The sequence below is a fragment of the Candoia aspera genome, chromosome 1 (assembly GCF_035149785.1).
Source record: "Candoia aspera isolate rCanAsp1 chromosome 1, rCanAsp1.hap2, whole genome shotgun sequence".
Taxonomy (NCBI): Eukaryota; Metazoa; Chordata; class Lepidosauria; order Squamata; family Boidae; genus Candoia; species Candoia aspera.
Window position 1 is genome coordinate 207,735,004 of NC_086153.1, and position 22,968 is coordinate 207,757,971.

General features: G+C 39.8%; 1 protein-coding gene across 5 annotated transcripts in view; it reads right to left on the minus strand.

Annotated features, from left to right (window-relative positions):
• Window positions 1-22,968, minus strand: part of ARHGAP15 (Rho GTPase activating protein 15) — a 492,562-nt gene that overhangs the window by 56,345 nt on the left and 413,249 nt on the right. For all 5 annotated transcript variants that reach the window (XM_063318398.1, XM_063318397.1, XM_063318394.1 and 2 more), the window contains one exon: window positions 11,838-11,943. In XM_063318398.1, the coding sequence (XP_063174468.1) occupies window positions 11,838-11,943 (106 nt within the window). The remainder of the gene's footprint in view (window positions 1-11,837; window positions 11,944-22,968) is intronic.

Below are 22,968 nucleotides of genomic sequence, written 5' to 3' on the forward strand. Positions count from 1 at the left end.
GTCTTAGTGAATTGCTTGAACTGTGGTTTAAAGCTGTGTCTGAAATACCTAATCAAAGAAGATACCTCTTTGTATGGAATTCAAGGACTGAAATTCAACAAATAGTGGTTTTCTTAATGATTTCCAAAGAGACATTGAGCCAATTCCAGTATAACATTTTTCTCTCTCTCATGCAGAGACCTACAAACGAAAATACTATACAAGAAAATGCAAACATCCACAAAGAGTTTGTAAAGAGCAGTAGATTCCAGCAGATGTTTGCTCAGTCCTGGGAAAATATTTCATTGGAATTAGCTCTCTGTGTCAGTGACAACTTCTGACAATTGCTGGATTTGCTTTTCGAGCAGTGGCCACTAAAATTAACCAAGTAGGTGGCCACTTCTTTTTTCACCCATCCCTTTTTGTCTGTGCTAAAGAAAGAAGAAAAGTGAAACTCTGTAGACAGCCTGTAATAATTTGGGGTGGGGAACAGTGGATCTGAGAGAGAGAGAGAGAGAGAGAGAGATACAACTTTAACTAACTGCAAATTATTAGTGGAAAAGTAGTCTCAGAAGTATGCTACATCTGAAATATTTTTTGTCACTTGAACATGTGCAATCCAGAGCCAGCCTCATTCTCCCATTCTAAGGGAACAAACATTTCACATTCACAGATGCTCCTGATTTGGTGTGGTTTGGAGTATAATTTAGATCAAACATACCCATGTAAATGAGTCAAGGTTTTCTTAATTAGGTGCCTCCAAAGAAAAAAAACTGGGACCACATCAGTAGGTGTGGGTGTGGTACCCACAATTCTGGAGTTTTTCCTATGACCAGAGCTCAGTGCTGCTTAGGCATATCATCAACATTTTTTCCCTCCAGATTCTCAGGCACAGTAATAAATCTGTATGTGGCATAGACATCAAGACGCTGCTTCAGAGAAGCTGCCTAAGAACACCGTCTCTTTGGCAGATGCTGTAAAGGAGGTCATTGTGCTGTGATTTAGGTCCCTCTACCCATTTTTTTATTTTATTGCCAGTGGTTTGTTTCCTGTACAAGGAGAGTGCATTCCAGCTAAGACTTCTTAACTTTCAGACAAATATGAAGATTTGTAACTATTCATTAAAAAATGCTCATGTCTTGCCTGAGAATTTTGAAGTTTACATGAATTGTGAAAAAAATAACTGTTGGCTGAGAAAAACGAAGGGACTGAAGCTGTTTCTCTTAATTCCGTATCTTGATTCTTTATTAAGTGAAAAGTATTAGGATGCAATTGCTCTCTCCTCCAAGAAAGTCTAGTAACTTTGGTGCCTCTATATGGCAGAAATCACTTGATGGAAAACATTTGTTAGATAATCCTATTTCAGTACAACAAGATAAACATGCTGGAGACAATGAGATCTCACACATTTGTCAAGACAAATGCTTATAGCTTATGTATGTATGTGGGATTTTGCTCCAAACTTGAGATCAATGGATTAAAGCCATAGTTGACATCAGTGGGAGCAGTACTGCTGTCTGTGTTGATTCTGGAAGTGACTTTTGCCTGGATGAGGTTTATAACAAAATACTAGACTTCAAGAGTTTCTTCAATGCAGAGTAAAAATTATATAAAACAAGAGTTATCCTATCAGGCTTTGATGGAGAAGGGAAGCTCTATTTTCATTAAGAAATTAACATGACAGCTTGCTTGGTTGTCTGATTCAAAAATAATATCAAGTTAAGTATTTGTGAGGCTGAATCCTGAGCATAGGGGAACATGGATTCTGTTGTTCTTTGAGTGATTTTCCTGCTTCTTTGCAGGGTCTGTTGGATTTGCACTGTGCTTGCCTAGTTCTTAGAGCAAAGCTGATCAGTGCATGAGGTGATGAGGGGTTTCTAGCAGTGACCATTATGCATTGCGCCTCACTTAAGCTATAGTCCTACTAATTCAGAAGAATCTTTCTGACTAAGCCATGGAATGCCAGCCCTTTGCCTCTGAAGCACTATGGAAAAACATTGAAAATGTTGTACTGCATCTATCTTGGGTAAAACCTTCTGATGCACTTAGGTCATAAGCACTATTATGTATGCAGAAAAATGAAAAATAACTTTCATATGTTATGAAGGTTTGAAATCCATCAACTGGAGGAAGAAAATACTGCAGGAAGTTTTGGAAGCTGCCAACATGTCATTCAAATGATATTTGATTTATAGAGTAAAATGCAGCTGCAAAAATTACTTTTGCAACCTTTTGTAATTTTCCAGTTGTACAAATTCACAATAGAATTCTAAAAGCATTTTCACACATTATATTAATCATACCTTTTGAATTCTCAACATTTTGAAAGTTACATTGACTTCCTTTTGCTCCTAGCTCTTCATAAGTAGCATTCACTTGTGAGCTTAGAGAAACTCAAAGGCATTTTAAAAGTGCCATCTTACATCCGTTCTTACAATAGAATCTAAAGTATCTCTACTTCAATAGTGTCTACTCACAGGGGAGTGCAGTATGCAATTTATGACATTGCTTTAGTCTATTAGCAAACATACAATCCTTAAGTGTTTAACCTCTTCTTTTGGATTTACATGGGGGAAGAGGGGAGAATAATGAAAACAAGTTTAAGATATCTATGTTGGCCTGAACCTGCTGAAACAGACTTAAGCAAGTGGAAGTCACATGGATATTCTGCATTTTTCTTCCCTCCAAAATATGATAGTAATGGAAATTTTGCAGACTATGCTAAGTGTTCCTAGCTGTCATACAATAGCTTTAATTTTTGATTTATCCACAGCTTTCTGCATATCGCTGCTGAACCTGTCATCACATTGTCATTGCTTCCTGCCTGAACTACTGTTGCATTCTTCTTAGATGTGTGCTGTTGGCTGAGATACTGTATATAATAGGTAAAAAAAAAATCTCTTTTGTTAAATATAGTTTCCAGAAAGGAGAACTATGCAATAAAACCAGCATAAGATATCCTGTTTTATTGCTCAAATTTCAACCATGCAGTTTTTTTTTCCCTTTGTGATGTGTGGAAAATGTCAGGATAAAGCCAAATTTCCAAAAAGAAAAAAAAAGACACTTCAGTTCTGTATATGCCCATGTTTTGTGTAAAAGCAAGATAACATTGTTATTGGTGTGTGGATGTATTATTTTCCCCCTTTTTGTGATACATTTTCTTTGCTTTATATCAAGGGGCAGTAAAATTGACTGAAGGTATTACTAACAGAGCAAAGAGCACTGATGGCAAGATAGAAAAGGCTGATGATTGTCTGGCATTTTCTCTAGAAAAAGAGAAAATGCTTGGATATGCAAAGGAATGCTGCCCTGCAGCAAAATACATCTGGCTTTAAAACATTAAAAAATTGGAACGAGCAAGTTTTTGAAAATCAAAGGTGAATCAAAAGGAATTGGCTTCTGCCTGGCAAAGCAGTCAGATAGGCCACAGGAAGTGATAAACCAGGAGGCAACTGTAATCTTCCCTGACAATGCGCCTGAAAGTGACTGCCAAGAAGACAGATGTTGTGGCTGGAAAACTCTCCGCCATCATTGGGCATGCGGGTTCAGCGCTTTCCACTTAAAGGAGGGAGGAGGGGGATGAGAAGAAGATAATAGAGATCCATCCTCATCAGAATCATCAGATATATGTCCCTAATACATACCTGAGTGTTATTTGTGATTTTAAAGTGGAACACTTCAGCAAAATGCAGCCACCTCCTTGCCAGATTCATTATTGTAGGTAGAACCAGTATCCTGTCTGAGAGTGCATTGCTCAGAGCTATGCACTAAATACACCATGGGTTTCTTCTTCCCTCCTATGTTGTAACCTTTTCAATATCAATAAATCAATATCCCACTGCTTCTTTGTCATAATTTTGATTTGTCCTCTTGACATGTGACCACCTTTTATTGATAGTCCCTTATGCATGCAATTGGAAGATTTCTTAATCTCTGCAGTACCGAATCACTAGCTCAGTGGTGAACTTTAGAGCTCTAGGGAACCTTTTTCAAAAGGAGGACACATTTTATAGACCACCTTAGAAGCAAGTTCTCTCACTGGATCAAAATCCAGAGTTAAGAGGGTGCCAGGACAAGACAGTCGCATTATCTTCTTTAGGTTACACTTAGCTGGAACTTTGGAAGCAACAGATCTTTTAAGTTTACAGGACATTCAAGGGCATCTGCTGGATTTCATCTAGTTGCAAGAAGTTATGCAGGCAACATGCTTGTATATACCCTTTTGATTGTTTATAATATTCCAAGAATTGGAAACTTACAGATCATAAAATCAGTGGAGTGGAAGAAACTGAAACCTGCTTTGAATTGCTGAAATCCACTATTTACAAATGGTAACACATTTCTGCTTATACAAGCTACAATCAAAATCTGAAGAGGATGGAAATGCACAAGACATAGGAAAATGAAGCAAAGAAATGATAGAAGGGAAATACCGGTCAGATGTAAGTCTATGAGAAACGGGGTTTCTTGGAAGCTTGAAGAAAACATTTTTTTTTAAAAATAGCTTCCTACTCCTTAGGCATGCAATGATCTTAAAACTCCAAATAAATGACAGTGATAATTTAAAGGAGCAACCATAAGGATTAAAAAAAGGAAAAGTATTATTGCAACTTTTAATTGATTCCTTCTTCATCAGATTTTCCCCCCATATTTCTTACAACAGTAGGGTGAGGCTGACTAATTGCAAGGCCACATTGGGATTGCCTGCCTAATGTTCACAATCCTGTAAAATTCAGAATATTGCTTCGGACAGAAACAGCAATGTACTGTGAGTCCTTAAAGTCCCAAGCTGCCAAGCTTTAAATATAAAGGTTTTACCAACACCTTGAACTGAGTCCAGAAACAAACCAGCAGTTAGTTAAACAGACGTATCCTGATCAGAATGCCTCTCTCTCACCAGCAATCAGCCTGCTGCATTTCATATCCATTGTAATTTTCAGTCATTTTTCAAGGGTAGCACTACTTAGAGTGTATTACAGTAGTCTAATCAGAGAACTAAAGCATGAATGGCTGGTAGTGGTCATAGCTTAGCAACAAAATATGGCAAGCTAATTCATAAGTTTTTAGAAAGCTGAATTTCTTTTCTGTATCTCATGGTTATTAGAAAGTCTACAACAACACTATACTGTACATTTCTTGCCTGATGAAATTCATTTCTGTGTGATTTTATTTTTAATAGATCTGATAAGCGATAGCAAAGACAGGAATTTGTCAATAAATTATATCATACTGGTAACATAGTAACAAAGCAAAAATAAGCTCTGCCTAAAGGGTACAACAACAAGCCTTTCCCAAGGCTAAATTCAATAGCAGCTATTTTTAATAATTAAAAAAAAGAGAAGAAATAAGATCTGATTTGTCCAAGAAAGAGAAGGCAGTGTCTTTCTAATAACACTTCCACAGCTACTGATACAGCTCAGGTCTAATTGATCTCACAACATTTTATTTCAGATGAAGTTAGTAGCTGTATCTTTTGTTTATTTTTTATTCTAATATAAATGAAAGAGCTCAGCCTAGATGGGGATTCTTCTGTTTTGATTCTTGCTGTGGTCCCAGTTGGAATTAATTTGTTTCAACAGATCACTTCCGGAAGTGTAAATAGCAGGCCAAAAATAGTTAATTTGGAACAAGATCCTCAAGAGGTCAAACTATAAATCAGTGGTTCTTAAACTGGGGATAATTTGGGGCATATCCTGGGGGTAATGGAGCAATTTGTAATTGCTTGTTTGTGAGTCAAGGATTCAGTTTGGGACTGTTGCTTCTGAGGTGCTTGAGTGAAACAACAGTCTGGTTTTTTGGGGGGTAATGACATTATTCAAGACTGGGAAAGGGGGTAATTGGGCCAAACAGTTTAAGAACCACTGCTATAAGCCCTTCATATCCCCACCCTGGGATCCGAATCTGGATTGCCGTGCAGCAGCGTCACTGCTTGAGCTTCTTGTCGCTGCAGCTGAGCTGGTGGCAGGGTTCTTGCCTGATGGTCCTGGGGCACTTCAACCTGCCTTCTCTGGGCCTGGATATGAAATGCAGCAGGCTGATTGCTGGTGAGAGGGAAGCATTTTGATCAGGATATTTCTGTTTAATTAACTGCTGGCTTGTTTTCTGGACTCAGTTAAAGGTGTTGGTGCAACCTTTATATTTAAAGTTGGTGGTGGCTCGGCAGTTCACCACCATCACAGCACCCATGGATTTGATCCAGCTTATTAAGTGCCCCACTCACAGTGGAGTTCACACTTTGGATCTAGCTTCTCTCTTGCGGCAGTGGCAACATGCTCTGGTGCTGGGGGATGTTGCCATGGACAGATCACTCCGTCTTGGCCCTGGAGTTCTCTTTAACGAACTGCCACTGATGGACCCTATGGGGCTGCAGAGAGAACTTGGCGTTATTCCCAAAGCTCTGGTGCATGATTTAGCCAGGACCTTAGTCACAGCCCGGAATCAACACACAATAAGAGCCTAGGGTGAGATAGCACTTATGTGGACTCTGTGACTGTGAATCCCATAGAATCCTCTGGTTTATTGTGGAGCTTTGGGAGAGCGATTTGAGAAACACCTAGAATGCTGCTGGAGAAAGTCATGCAACCGAACACAGGTGAAAGCCGTTATTATGATTTCTCTTGTGGCAATTAGAGTGGTGAAGTGAGCTTAATTCTTTGCTGTTTTTGCACCCAAAGATAGCTGGCCAGTGGCCCTCTTTTGGGTGACCTGGTCAGTCCTTGGTAAAGAGAGGCTGGGGGAGCCCCTGTAGGACTGCTGTGAAGATTATTCTAGGCATCTGTCACATAAAGTCACTTGGACTTGTTCTGAGTTGAACTCCAGCTGGGCAGGTCCTATGGAAGTGACTGAGCAACTATCTTTGCTCAGTTATCTGGGAAGAGTTTCAACTGGTTGTTCCTGAGGAAGTAAACAGGGTCCTTGGTGCTGTTAGCACTGCCATGTGTGCTCTCAACCCATGCCCTCATGGCTGGCAAAGTCCTCTCAGGAGATTGCATGCAGTTGGATCCAAGCGGTGGTTAACAGCTCTTTGCAGGAGGGGCTAGTTCCACTTGCCTTGAAGGAGGCAGTGGTCTGCCCCCTTTTCAAGAGGTCATCCTTGGATCTGACTGTGTTGGGTAACTTTTATCCAGTCTCCAACCTTCCTTTTTTCGGGAAGGTTGTTGAGAAGGTGGTGGTCACAGCAGCAAAATTTCCTGGAGGAAGTGGATTATATATCCTGTTACACTATGAGATGGCCAGGCAGAATCACTCTTAAATTCTTTGTTTACAATTAACTATTTACAACAATGAAAATCCTTAGAATAGATTAGACAGTGCAGTTCAATCAAGTCCACCCAGGCAGTGGAGGAAAACAAGACAGGGCTGAAGAATCAGAAGTAGCAGAAGATCGTGGCGAAACAGCAAGGCAGAACTCGGCTAAACCCCTCAATGAGGTGGCAAGACTCGGTGTGGCTAGAACGTGTGGCAATGAGGAAGCTTGCGTGGTTGCTGGGCTTGACACGGAGGCTAGCCAAGGCTCGGATTTAGAGACAAGGCAGGACTTGGCTGGAACAGCAAGGCAGGGCGTGGAACTGGAAGCAGAGCTGGACTTGGCCGGAGCAACTAGGCTAGGCTTGGAACTGGAAGTGAGGCTGGACTTGGCTGGAGCGACTAGGCTAGGCTTGGAACTGGAAGTGAGGCTGGACTTGGCTGGAGCGACTAGACTAGGCTTGGAACTGGAAACAAGGCTGGACGTGGCTAGAGCGACAAAACGAGGCTTGGAACTGGAAGCAAGGGTGTTCAGCTGGATTGGTAAGACTAGATGTGCAAAGGAAGCTGGTCCGCAATGGCAGGAGAAGCTTGCTCTGATTCCGCAATGGCTACAGGACGAGGCTTCTGACTCTGGTAAGGACTCTTCCACAGAGGCTGTAAGCTTGAAGGATCAGTTGTCTCTGGCAGCTTGCTATTGGTGCGGTTGCCTTTTTATGAAATCCTTTTCACACCATCTTCCTTCAGCAGCCAATTGGGCTGCTTTTTGTTTTGCGCACTTCTCTGCTCTTCTCTCTCCAGCACTGATTGGAGGATTCAAACCTCCCTCCAGAGTTTGTCCAATCAGCATCTGCAATTTCTCCTGCTCTGCTGAGTCACTCCTGGATTCTATTTCCCCAATTCCCTCCGGATAAGTTTCATTTTCCACTTCTGGCTCAAGATAAATTTCATTTTCAGAGTCAGAGTCAGACTCAAACTTCACATTATCTGGACCCCTTTCAGTCAAAGTTCAGGCTGGATTATAGCACTAAGATGGCATTGGTTGAAGGTATGAGCACTTCTGGGCACCCCGTGGTTGCCTACATTATTATACTGCTGATGCACAAGCTGTACTGGCTCCCAGTTTCCTTCCAGGTGCAATTCAAAGTGCTGGGTATCACCTTTAATGGGTCTAATTATTTGAGAGTGGCCCTCCCTGAGGATATCTGCCATCTCACCAGGTCAGATAGGATGGGCATGCTCTCCTGTATTAAACAATACAGTCTGGTGGGACCTAGGAGCTAGCCCTTCTCCATTGTGGCACCTTCTCTATGGAACAGCCTTCACCCTGATGTCCTGAGGGCCCTTTGGATCTCTGGAAAGTCATTAAGACCTGGTTCTTCCCCCAGGCACTGGGACAAAATAGGAGTGGAGACGGGTGCATGCATATGTAGGATAGGAGTGTTATGGTACCTTGGTTGTGTGAAATGGTTTTAATTTTTTTGTATGTGCTTTATTATTTTTGTCTGCTGTTGTGAGCCACCCAGGGTTATGTTGTATAATTTGGGCAGCCATATATTTTTTTTAAATAAATAAATACACTTAGACTAAATGAAAAGTAGACAGTGGTACCTTTCAGATGTTGGTTAGGATTTGCAGAATGTGTAAGAGCAGAGTCAAAACAAAACAGAACAACAACCACAACCACAACAACAAGAGAATAATCATATGTGAAACTTAGAGAATATGTGCAGTTTATCTAAGAGAAGCAGAACATTTTCTTAAATGGGACTTACTGCATCTCTCCAGCCTTTAAAATGTTACCAGCACAGTGGAGAGAATGAAAGATTGGTGTGATTAGTATGATGAGATAAATTCTTATTGCACACACTGGCAAGGAGTCCACTGTGTACTGATGAAGAACAGCTCTACCTTCCACCAGCTCCTTCTCTAGCCTTCTCACTTTCTTCTTTGTTTTTCCTATTTGGTTTATCCTGGTGATGATCATGATTATGAACAAGAACAACAATCATTGTGAGTTTCTTTGTCCCTTCTAGTTCACCAACTATGTTTGGTCTAACTAATCCTTTATTTCTTCTTCACCATCCAGTCCCATCTAATCCATCTCAGAGAACAAGAAAGTAGAGAAGTAAAGGTCAACTGAACTGGCTACTCTTCTTCACTGTTACTACCAGGTTTAGCCTGATGAATAGAAAATATGAAGTAGTAGCAGAAGAGAGGGGACTTAAGTAAGCTCCAGGTAGACGGTTGACTTTCTACTGAGTAGAGAATTCAATTAAGGGGGGAGGGAGGCAAAGCTGAATTCTTGCTTCATTCTCACTATTACAGAGAAATCAAGTAAGATGGATTAACATTCTTTACTATGTGAGAGAGATAAATACAGCTAAGAGGTATTTATAGCCTGAATGGTGAAGAAGCTGCATTAGAAAGTAACCTTGAGAGTTCAGTGCTCTTTAGGAATCTGAACCAGGATTAGCAGTTATGCTAAGGAGTAGAAGTATTTTTTGCTTGTTAGTTGGCTAGGTGCCATCAAGTCTGGTGATCATCATCTTGACCTATTCTCAGTACTGTCACTGTCTGTCTATTCTTGACCCCAAGAAAGAAAACTATCTAACACCTTTACTTCTTTGTTATTCACTGTACATTCACAAAAACATGCAGGCTGACATTACCTTTGTCTTCTTTAATATTAATCTATATTTTTCCCTTTTCCCTTTTACTTTTGTAAGGAACTTTTCAGTATCTTGTTTACTTTTGACTAAGAAAGTGGTATAGGTACAGATATAGACATATGAATGAAAATCTGTAATACATATATAGATGTGGGCCAAAAATCAGTTCCTATTCTTTTTCAGTTAAAGTTTAGTTATTTATCATTTCAGAAAGTAGACAGCACCAAACAGTTGATTAGATATAACTTTGTGTGGTCAATTTTTGGATTAAACTGTGGGTTTAACTCTTTCTTTCCATTTAATATTTTGTTCTTATTTCAACTAAACAATTCTTACTTTCTAGTATAGAAATTCAAGAGATATGAATGTTGCTGAAATTTAGCAGGTTTTAACAGAGGAACATAAAGAGGTATTTCCGAGTTTTGACCAGCCTTTCTCAACCTTTTGACCCTGGAGGAACCCTTGAAATATTTTTTCAGGCTTCAGGGAACCCCAGCACATTCAGACCCAAATATAGGCTAGAAGCTACGAAATTATTATATTCATTTCATGGGTAGGCCTGTATATATCCATTAACAGTGTTCTTAAACTAAAAATAAAGAATGAAACTTACCTCTTTAATGTGAAGTTGCCCAAATTTGAAATATTTTTTTAAAATAAATTGTGATCTCCCAGGGAACCCCTAGTGATCTTTGTGGAACCCTAGGGTTCATGGAACCCTGGTTGAGAAACCCTGGTTTTGACCATTGATGCATCTAGTTTAAATTATAATGCCTATACTGATTCACAGTGATTTCCAGGGTTTCAGACTACAGGATCTTTTTCAGCCCCAAGTGCACATGCTAAAGACTGAATCTGAATCTTTTGCATATAGTTAATGTATTTGAGTTCCATTGGCAATAGGTGTATAGATTTACAATCAGCATAAGTGTTATCACTGTTAAGATATGTGTTTGTGTGTTTGTGTGTCATCAAACGGATATCAAGTTAATTAATTGATTAAAGCTCATGGAACTGATTTAAAAATTTTTTGATAGGGTCAATATGCTATTACACAGAAAGCAAGATTAGGTGCTGACTTCTTCTGTTAGTGAGTTCTCTCACTGGTGGCGGATAAACTTTATACAGTTAAAATACAGTGTATTGGATTCAAAGGTGCAGTTTTGCATGCAAATATGTATTTTGTTTATGAGAGCCCCCTTATTTCTTAATTATGTACATTAGAGTGCTAGGAAGGAAAAGGAAGCCCAATTCAAGTAGGTCCCACTTCTACTGCTTAGAATCTCCATAACATAAAGGTTCCGTAAACTCTTCTGTAACATTTTGTACAAATGTTTTGGGGTACCACACCAGTAAGTATATTTTTCTTTTATCTCAGGGTACTTTGGATTTGTCCTATAGGAAACGGATCCATATATAATGTTTTTTAACCAGTAAACTTTCTGGCAACAAAACAAAACCAAACCTGTGTGTTCTCTATTTCTAAATTCAACTTTCAAATCTTTGACTTTTTTTCTAAGGGAAAAAAACTGGCCAGAGAGGGGGAAAAAAGTTAATTTTCACAATCCTAAAGAAATATACTGATAAACAGTGGCAAGGAATCATCTATTAATACAAGACAATGTCTCACTGTCATATACTCCATATATACATGAGGCTAAGGAAGGGGGCAGTCCTGGCTCCATTTGTTCTTTCCTTTGCCAAAATCAGCTTAGAGTAATGTTAAATATGCCTTTCCATTTAACTTCCTTCTGTCTGAAATCTAGTATGGGATGATCTTTAAAAATGTAACATATTCCACACAATTGGCTTGATAGGAGCTGACTATGCACTGAAAAAGTACAGCATTTAAACAGTACAGCACGTGGCTGAAAACCAACCTGCCATTTTTGTTTCTAATTCCCACTTTTTCTTTTAAAGCTTCATAGCTTTTCCACTTACTTCTGCAGATGTGCAAACAATATCTTCATGGTGTCGTAGTTTGGCCTGGGCAATCTCTGTACAAGGTCCTTTATGGCTTTCACCTGGCTGTCATGTTCTTGGATTTCTGAAAAAGAAAAGTGTTATGGGTGTTATTATAGTATTTGACTGTCTAGAGCACTGCTGCTGCTCCTGCTGCCGTGGTTGAAACAGATCAAGAATACAACCCGGAAGCCTGGTTGCAGCTGAAGCCTCCCTGGTTTTAAATGTTATTTTCCAGTGGAACATGTTCACATTTTCACAAATGAAGACCTCACGCACAAAGTCCTCTGACTCACCATAGCCTCCTAAAGCTCCTGTCCCTGGGGGTCCCCTCAGGTTGGGGAATGGGGACTCTCAGGTGTTGCTGGAGTTGCAGCAAGGCACTGCAGCTCAGAACGATGCCCCTACCTCTGATGAAGTGGACCAAGAGCCATGAAAGCTGAGGCATAATCACGGTGTGCAACTGATGCTATGAGACCTGGTTGTTTTTGCTGCAGATGACAAACAGAGCTGGCTTTTGGAAGCAAGAAGGGGAACTTTCTAAGATGGGTTTGAGGTAGCAAATGCCACAGTGTAACTTGTCATGCCAGAATCTCATCTCATGACTTTCCTGAGGAAATACTTTTCTGGCCTACAGTGGCTACAGTGACTTGAAAGGATGGGAAAGTATTGGCTTATGCTCTTTCAACTCATTGGAAATATACAAGCACCTTCTCTTATTCAGGAAGATCTAGATTATTTGAAAAATAACATGTGATTTTTATAGGGTACCCACACATCTATCTATCTATCTATCTATCTATCTATCTATCTATCTATCTATCTATCTATCTATCTATCTATCTATCTATCTGCATAATCCACCCACTTGGTCTTCATCCAAATATAAATGAACATGAAAGCATCTGACAGTGTCACAAGAAAGAGCTAATGTTAAATCATTCCCCTGCTCATTACTGACCACATTTTCTATTGAAATAAAATTAAGTCATTCCTTCACTAAGTTTTTATTGAGACATTAGAAAAAATTTAGCAGCTATTCACATGGTAGCTTATTCAGCATAAGTTTTTAATTTTGTAAGTTATATTACAAGTTATGGTGGAGAAGACCCTGTGGCACCTTTCAGTCTTACCTCATAAAGGTATCTCAACATCCATGGGCCCATGAGACACCAGAGGCCTTGGTTTCAAGGAAGTGATAGATACAGCTAATACCACTTCAGACTGCAGCTAGGAATTTCCATAACAGAATACTGCTGTATCAAGAAGAGAAACCCTGCACAAATAAACTGCTAGCTGATCAGAGAAGTTACAATAGTTTTCTTTTCCAAGACATTTATTTTTACATGGAAAGGAAGTTTCATGTGGAAATCATGTGAATGTGTCTTCAGTATGAAGTGGTGCAGATTTATGACCTCAGTACAACTTAGACCTGGGAGGTTATCCTCGTACCTAATGAGCATACATATCTATTGTGTAAGCTTATAAACTTTATTTCCATGCTTTCTAATGATCAATTCTTTGCTGTGTTGATTTTCTTAGTTCACATCCTGTTCCTTGCCTGGTATCCCTTCCATCATTTCATAACTGCCTTTTTGTGGAAAACAATTAGTCAGTAGTGAAAGAATGTAAGATTGAGACCTATAATCGCTTTTGTGATGTGAAACTTCTTTTAATGTTGTGATAACGACACTGCTGCTGACTGACTTGGAATAAGCATACTTTTTATACGATTAATGGCTTCAACTCTTAAAATATGGTTTCTGAGTAAGATATTTGCATGAGATGTTGAAGCACATATAACTGTGCTTTCATTTTGCAAAAGATAAGATAAAATAAATGTTCAAGGTCCCTGACATAGGGAAACAGTTTTACATGCTGCAGGTTTTAGATAACCTGGATCTTGTGACTGGCTTTATCTAGGATAGGTTTTGAATTTAAAAAAAAATCTTCTAATTGCTTACTTCTCCTACTCTGGAAAGATTTTGAGAGTTCCAGTATGGAAGAGATATTTTCCCACAACAGAAATATACAGAATACTTCTGGTGACCTTGGTTCAGCATTGTAATTAGAATATAAGTATTACACTGTATAATAATTTGGCATAAAATTTAAAAAATGGAAAAGGGGCATATATGAAAGACAGAATATCGGGAAATAACCTGAATACTGTAAGGATGGGGTCAGGAAGGCTAAGACTCAGAATGAGTAAGGCTTGCCATAAACAATAAAAATACCAAAAAAACAAAAAAAAAGTTTATTGGGGTATGTGCAGATAAGTCTAGGAAACAGTCTACTGATTGAGATTATTACATGATGGTGATGGACAACAGGGAGAAGGCTGAACTTCTAAATTCCTATTTTTGCATCTGTCTTTTTGCAAAAGAGAAAAATGGACAACCAGTCAGAAGGTGCACAATGGGGGACATGAGGCAAGGAAGGAGTGAGAAAACATCTAGGTGCTTTGAATGAATTTGTTGCCAGGGCCAGATGGATTACATTGCAGGGTGCTAAAGGAATTTGCAAATGTAATCTCAAAACCACAGACTGTCATCTTTGAGAACTCCTGGACTACAAAGTGTCAATAGATTGGAGAAAAGCTAAGATTGCCCAGTGTTTAACAAAGAAAAATTCAAACCCAGGAAACTACAGACCAATCAGCTTGACATCAATACCTGGGAAAATCCTAGAAAAGATAATCAAGCAGTAAGTTTTCAAACACCTAGAAAGGAACAAGATGATTACTAGAAGCCAGCATGAGTTTGTTAAAAATAGGTTGAGCCAGATTAATCTTATTTTCTTTTTGACAAACTGTCTAGATTAGTGGACCAAGGGTGTGCAGTGGAAATATTGTACCTAGACTTCAGTGAGGCATTTGGTAACAATTGTCCATAGCCTCTTTGTTCATAAAATGGAACACTGTAGTATTCCATAGTGGGATGGATAGTCCCACTACCAGATGAATTCAGAATTGGTTAAACAACCATACACAACATGTGGTCCTTAATGGAACTGTGTCTACCTTGATGCTCTTCAGCATTTTTATAAATGATTTTGACAAGGGGTTAGAAAGACGGCTCAGCAGATTTGCAGATAACACAAAGTTGGTGGGGGTTGGGAAATTGCTAACATCTCAGAAGACAGGATTAGGATTCAAAATAATCTTTATAGTCTTGAATATTGAGCCCTTCCCAACAAAATGTAGTTCAATGGCAATAAATGTAAGGTTCTGCACTTAGATAAGAAAAGTCAGATGTACAGGTACAAGACAGATGATACCTGTCTCAGTAGTAGTACTTGTGAGAAGGATCTGGTATCATAAATCAAACATAAGCCAGTAGCATGCTGCACCTGCCAAAAGACCCAATGCAATCTTGGTACTGCATCAACAGACGTATAGTATTGAGGTCATGGGAAGTGATAGTTCCACTCTAGACTGTACCTGGAATACTGTGTCCAAGTTTGGTCACCACAATACAAGAAGAATGCCAAGGAATTGAAAAGAATGCAGAGAAGAGCAATGAAGATGGTGAGGGGCTTGGAGCCTAAATCTTATGAAGAATTGTTCGAAGAACTGGGTATGTTTAGCCTAAAGAAAAAAAGGCTAAAGAGAGACCTGATAGCAGTCTTCCATTGCATCAAGGGCTGTCACAGCCAGGGAAGAGGGTGTGGATTTATTTGCCATAGTGCCTGAGGGTAGGCAAGAACCAATGGGTGGAAGCTTTACACAAAGAGATCCAAACTCAAAATAAGAAACAGTTCCCTGACCATGACAGCTATTAAGAGTCACCCTAGAGTCATGGGTGCTCTGTCACTGGAGATTTTCAAACAAAGGTTGGGCCATTTATCTGGGATGGTCTGAGGGTTCCTGCCTGGGCAGAGGGTTAGATTAGAAGACCTCCAAGGTCCCTTCCAAAGCTATGATTCTATGGTTACAGATGAAAACAGTAAAACGGCAATTAGACCAAAACAGAAGTGAACACCCTGGATCTTCTTCCATACATGTCAGAGGAGGAAAGAATGGAGCAAACAATGTATCAAGGCCATGGCCAGCCTTATTCTCATAACAATAGTCCCCACTACAGCTGAACAAGAGAAGGACAATGAGAATGTAGAACATGAGCTCAATAATCAATTTATCTGTGGTTACAAAAGGAAAATGGCCATGGACACTAGGCAAAAGTAGAACTGTTGATTTGTGCCATCTTCCTTCCATAGTCAGCAGGCATCACAATTTCTAGCTAATCTCTGGGGAGGTTTTTTCCACTGCCAGTTCTGCATTGGACTTATATAACATGGTGATTCAAAAACTGGGAAGTACAAGAACGTCCAATCATGTCTTACATACTCTTATATGACAAGATTACGTTTGAGCTCAAGATTCATTTTCCCTCTTACTTTTAGTGAAGGAATATATGAATTCGGCCTACTTCCCCGAGGACTGGGGACTGCTCTTCTTAGTCACATACCTCAAAGGTACATAGGCCAGGAGGTGTTCCTGTAAGATTTCTTTCCCCACCCCACTTTTTCCCTGTAATTTTCCATCTCTTTATCCCTTTCCTATACTGGGGTTAAGAATAGGAGGCCAGGTAAAGGCATCTCTCAGGAAGAAGGTGGTGGCAGCATAATTTACAAAGCACTCCATCAAGGCGGGATGTTTAAACCCAGAGAGCTTCTGGTAGAGGAGGTCTATGACCTCTGACCTTATCGGCTTAGTCTACAACACTAAATACATGTGGCTAGCAGCTTGCAGTGAAACCCAGGTTCATCATACCTTCATACGGTCATTTCTGTAATATTGCACATTACTGTTTCAGTCATCCAGGTTTCATATGGGGATGATCTCAACCCACAGACTGAAAAGGAAATTTGGTCATATAAATACATTCCTACTGTCTCCTCAGCATGTGCTCAATGATGTAGTCATATTAATAGTTGTTAGATATAACAAGTCATGTACATGATATAAAGTGCATAAATATTTATTATTTTGGTTCTCGGTTTCTCTTCCTTTCTGTTTTCTGTGGGGGGAGGCATCACAAGCGATTATCAGCTACCTTTAAAACAAACACAATGCTCTTGAAATATTTTGATAGCAATTCCACACAGTGCAAGACTAAAAGAAATAGCTGCCCTCCTATAAAAGCTTTGTTATGCTTTTTATCACCTAAAAACCATTTCACTGGAAAGTGTGGCAATATAAACTTTAAAGGGGTTAAATGCATTATCTTAGAGGGGCTCAAACATCTCCATATAGGGTCAAACATTTTTGTGGCAAAATGACTACCCCTCAGACTGTTTAAGCCTTTGTAGACTGAGAAATGTGGAAGATACTGCCCATTCTGCCCTTGGCGATCCCATGAATGCCTAGGCTGACCATATTTCCTTGAGACAAAAATGGGACATTGGGATGGTATATCAGGACAGGGTTAAACTTATGTAATATTCCGTATTCACACACAAACACACACAAAACAATAAAAAAAGTTATCGACAGTAAGCTGGGAAGGTGCAGGAGGGGTAGGTGTGGCAATGGTTGGGTCCAGAATGGCTGGTGCAAGAGTGACGTTGGGTGGAGAGGTTGTAGGAGGGCTGAGGGTGGCAGCAGCCTGAGGGCAGTGGTGGGCTGAGGGCAGCGGTGGGCTGGGACGGGAGGGCAGGAGGCTGGAGAGGCGGAGGGCTGAGGGCAGTGGTGAGCTGGGATGGGAGGGCAGGAACGAGGCGGCAGGAGGCTGGAGAGGCGGAGGGCTGAGGGCAGTGGTGAGCTGGGATGGGAGGGCAGGAACGAGGCGGCAGGAGGCTGGAGAGGCGGAGGGCTGAGGGCAGTGGTGAGCTGGGATGGGAGGGCAGGAATGAGGCGGCAGGAGGCTGGAGAAGTGCAGGAGGGCTGAGTGAAACGGCGAGCTGGGACGGGAGGACAGGAATGGAGGACTCTAATGAACGGTTGTCCCTGAAAACATGTTCCTCTCTGGTGCACCCTTTTATTTTATTTTCTTCCCACCATTTTGGCCTAAGAGTCAATTGGCTTCTTTTCTGCTGAGCGCGCTTTTCCGACCGTCTTCCACTGCACTGATTGGCAGCAGTGACTCTTCCTCTTGCTCATCGCCAATCAGCTGTTCCTGCAGTTCTACTCTAGGTTTCCTGCTGGATTGAGAACTACTGCCAAGTCAACCTCCTTTTCAATTTCAATTTCATTTTTTCCCCGCTTTTCCCAATAATGGCTCCATTTTTAAAAAACGGGACAAAATTGACATTTATATTAAAATGATGGGACGGTCAGGAAATGTTGAAAAAATGGGCCTGTCCCGTTCAAAACGTGACGTATGGTCAGCCTATGAATGCCCCCCAAAGATGTGATTTTGAGTGAAGAATTTGAATGCTCACCAAAATTCACAATGATTTGTTTTTAAATGATAAGTTATAAAGTTCTGACTTAAAAAAAAAAAGACTTAATTCTCAGTGAGTGCAGCTAAGGCAGAGTATTTGTTTATTTTTATTTACAGCCAAAGACCAAATTTTAAAACATAACAATATAACAATATATCAAATATAAAACCACAACAAATCTGTACAGGAAAGCCTGGAACAGTTTGTAGTATGAGGGAGGCACCAGGTGATCTCTACCAGCCATGGCTGTTGTTAGAAATTTGGCAGCCTTTTCAGAAACAGCTGAAGTTTGGCCTCCTAGGAGGAAAACAGTGGCTTCCTACTCAGAAGAACAATTAAGATTTTTATCAATTGGTGTTATAAGTTCTGTTTTCCATTTAGTATATAATGGGCACTCTAACAGTATGTGACATGCATACTGGACTGCTGTATTGGAACATAAACAGATAGGGTTTTCATAGGGGATGCTGGTGTATTTGCCAGTTGTTGTCACAATATGTAACTCAAACTGGGGTCAAAGTGAAAAGCTTTTTGTGTAAAATGTTAAAAAAGTATCTGGGATTGACCAAGGAGGGATATTTATTGAATATTTATCCAGTGAGGAACTCTGGGTCTATGCGTTTGAAGCCTAGGGCCCAAATCCTCCACCTGAGATTAGTTATGATTTTGCCAGGGCCAGGAGCGGCTAAGTCCTTGAGTCCTCTTTAAAATGATTGAATTGTTTTCTTAAGGAGAACTCAGACCTATCTAATAAGGTAAAGCGAACCAAAGTTGAAGAGAATTTGCTTTATTTGTTAATTATTTTATTTATTAAACAAATTTATATGGCTGCCCATTGCACGAAAATGACTCTGGGTGGCATACAACAATTCAGTAAAACAGTAAATATATAAAATACTGTTACCTAAAAATCATTATATAATAATAATTAAAAAAAAACATTAAAATTATAAAAGCAGAACAAAAACAGAAAAGAAAATTACAGGTGAAGGGATGTTAATAATGGAGCCACCTCACTAGATCACCCATCCCCTTGGGTCCCCAGGCCTGCTGGCATTACCAGGTCTTGAGGGACCTTCAAAAGCTCAGGAGTGATGAAGCTGACCTCATCTCTGGAGGGAGAAGTTTCCACAGTGCGGGGACCACAGCAGAAAAGGCCTGCCACCAAGAGCCCGCCAAAGGTAGCTCCCTAGACGACAGAACCCGTAACATCCCCGCTTTGCTGGATCAGGTAGGATCTATGCTTTACCAGTATCTGAGGTGGCATAGCTTCAGAAGAACCCTAATTCTAACCAAATAAGAATGTTAAGGGTGAAATAAGGAACCTGGGTTGGGGCCCTTAAAATAGAATAACTTCTAAGCTGGAAACAGAGCCAGTTTGGTGCAGTGGTTAAGGCGTCAGGCTAGAAACCTGGAGACCATGATGTCTAGTCCCACCTTAAGCACGAAGCCAGCTGGGTGACCTTGGGCCAGTCCCTCTCTCTCAGCCTTAGGAAGCAGGCAAGGGCAAACCACTTCCGAAACTTGCCAAAAAAAAACCCCTTCAGGGACTTGTCCAGGCAGTCTCTGAGAATTGGACACGACTGAATGGATTAAAACAAAAAAAGATGGAAACATCCTTATAGATACACAGCTCTATGCCATATAACATTGAACCCCAAAGGTTTGTCTAAATAGTTTAATAGTGTACAGTTAAGCTTTAATCATAGACTGTGTATTAGGATGATTATGATGATTATGGTGAAGATGGTGACAATGTGGTAAAGTATTAAGGTGTTGGATCAGGAAAGGAGAGACTCAGGTTCAAGTTGATTCTCAACCACGGAAGCTCTGTCTCAATCCACCCTACTCAATAGGATTGTTGTTGTGAGGATAAAATTCCAGGGATGACTACTACATACACTGCCTTTTGCTCCGGGAAGAAAGATAGGGTGATGATGATGATGATGATTAGAAACAGGAGTGCTATTAAGTTTAGATCTGTGTTTGATATTAATAGAGTATATTTTAGGTCTGGATCTTTTTCTGAAAGTTTCTAAGACCATTTTGGTATTGACTGATTGCTACAATTCTTTGGCTGCCAGTTGGAGCTATTACTCAGTGACCATCCACTTCTGTAAAATACACCACCAATGTTTTCCATGGGAGACAAGGAATTATTATGATTTGATCCTAACTTTCTTTCTATGAAGAGAATAGAGTTCCCATTCAGGAACAGAGCTTTTTGGTCTCTTCCTTTTTGCTCAAGAACTCCAGGAGGAAAACGGTAGAAATTGGTTAGGGTCATCTATATGGGGAGAGAGAGTGCAAAGACTGTAGATGGCAGAGCAGAAGACCACAACTCAAACATTCCTTGTATGTTTAAAAACTGGATTGCATGTGCCACTGATCAGTATAAAATACATCCTAAATTGCTGAAATAATTGTACTTATTAGTGCAGGGCTCAACAGATTTTTCAGACTTTCTTTTCCTATGGATGCCAAAATAAAGGAACAAATTATTTTTAAAATGGCTCCAATCTCATAAAACTGCCAAATCTCATGAAAAATGTGGCAATTTTGCACAAACTCTTGTGATCAAATCTTGGGGCAATCCCACATGTTTTTGGCCAGTCAGTATTAATTTTTAAAAAATAATTCATTTAGTTTTGGAGTACTGCAGACACTAATTGAGTGTGTTTCTCACACACACAACGGAATGTGCAGGTGCTGCGATTCTAACCTCTGGGTTAGCATTTATTACCCCATGCTTTGTGGCATGACAGAGTCCTCCTTTTGGGGGGAGATGGGCAGTGATAGAAATCTGAAAAACAAACAAACAAACAAACAAATAAATGACTTCCCTCCATAATTTGAGTGAGATGGGTAGTGACAAAATTCAAAATTTGAAAAAATAAAAATTGCTTCCAGCTAAGAACATACCCTTGACAAAGAGGGACAAAAATAACCAATCCATTCCTAAGGCTTGGAAGGAATGTTGCATATCTCTGTTTTATGAATCAAAATATTTTCTAATTGTTATCTGACTGAAACAGAAGAAAAACTGGTAACATGTGGTAACTTTAGTCAGCATTTCTTTGATATTACTACCACATAGGCTCACAGCATGGTTACTGTTATCATCAGGAAAAAAAGAAGAAGCTAATCTTAATGGTTTGTAAAGCTGTTACCTGCATTGGTTTGACATTTATCATGATCATCTTACCACATGGGTCCTCCTAGCAAAGGTATTTTATCTGGAATGGACATCACTATGAATTATTATTTTGCAGCTAGGTAGAAAATTGTATGTTGTAGATACCTTTTTCTCATTATAAATCACAGTCACACTTTACCATTTCCCACACAAAGATGCTGAGACTAGGCGTTTTGCTACGACACTCACTCTTTTACAGTCCCACGAAAATATTGGATATTCTTTCATTAGGAAAGGATGATACTCTTCACAGTATAAAAGGTTTTTTTTAAAATACTACATCACTACATCACAAAAGTAATTTAAAAAAATAAAGAACAAATTGGCACTATGAAAACAGGCTTTGCTTAATGAAACAATGTTGATCTGCTGATTCATGTGGAATGCAGGATGGGGAGGAGAGGAAGGTATAATCTTGTTGTTCTTCTTGCAAGCAACTTACTAATGGTTTTCTTAACCTCGCTTTACTTCCTCCAGGGCTTGAAGATCAGCCCTTGAATGTCGTAAAGCCACAGGTCACCTTTGAATCCTAGTTATTAATGGTTACAGAGTACACATTTGTGACTATCATATTCAAGCATGGCACACCCCCTCAATGATTCATGTGAGTTTTTGACTGAAATGGATTACTCCAAAAGCCTCCTAAAGCCATCTTTATATCAAACTTATAAGAAGGAAGGGAAAAAAATTTCATTTATAACCCTCAACTAGAGTATGCCAATTGATTTCTAATGGAACTATTTGTACAGAATAGAGCATGCAGGATTACAAATGTAGACCGTCAATCTTCTGTGTCTCCATAAATGTTACTTCCAAATATCAGTTTTCTTACTGCAAACCACTTCGTTACTACAATTCTCATATAACATCCTCTTATTAGGAATAGACCTTTGGTTTTAGCCTGACATAAATTCCTTATGTTGCAAGGTAGTGGAGTTTGACCTCTGCCTCCACTCTCAACCCTGCTGCATTATTCATGGTTGAGGGACTTGATGTCCTTTTACCCCTCTACCAACTCCTATTTACAAAGAACTTTTAGAAAACACGAATACATGTTTAATGTTCATTTCAACACTTAGGACCTTGGGTTTTTGTGCTACTGTGCCTCAGTAGTATTTTTTTTTCAACAGTGTGCAATTGCAAATAGTATTAGGTCATTTTCTCTCTCCCTCCCTGCCCCATTCTTCTCATATTTGAATATTTGTTTTACATCACCGTCTTCATTTACCCTGCAAAAAACTTTTTGCAAGACCCTTTTGAGCCTTCCTTTCATTTATCAATCTCTCTCATTAGCTTCCCCTATCAAATAAAAAGAGAATGAACCAGGTTGCAATTTTGAGTGCTAGAGAAAATGTGAGGCTTCTGATGCTGGCTACAACCAGGCATAGTGTTGGGCAGACGTTCAGCCAGCTCCCCCACTGAGCTGCTGTGCAAGCTTCCCTGCTGGTATGTTTGCTATAGTTTTAATGTCTGTGAAAAATTCTGAAGCAACTAAATTATGCTCTGCCCTTTTGGATGTAAATAAAA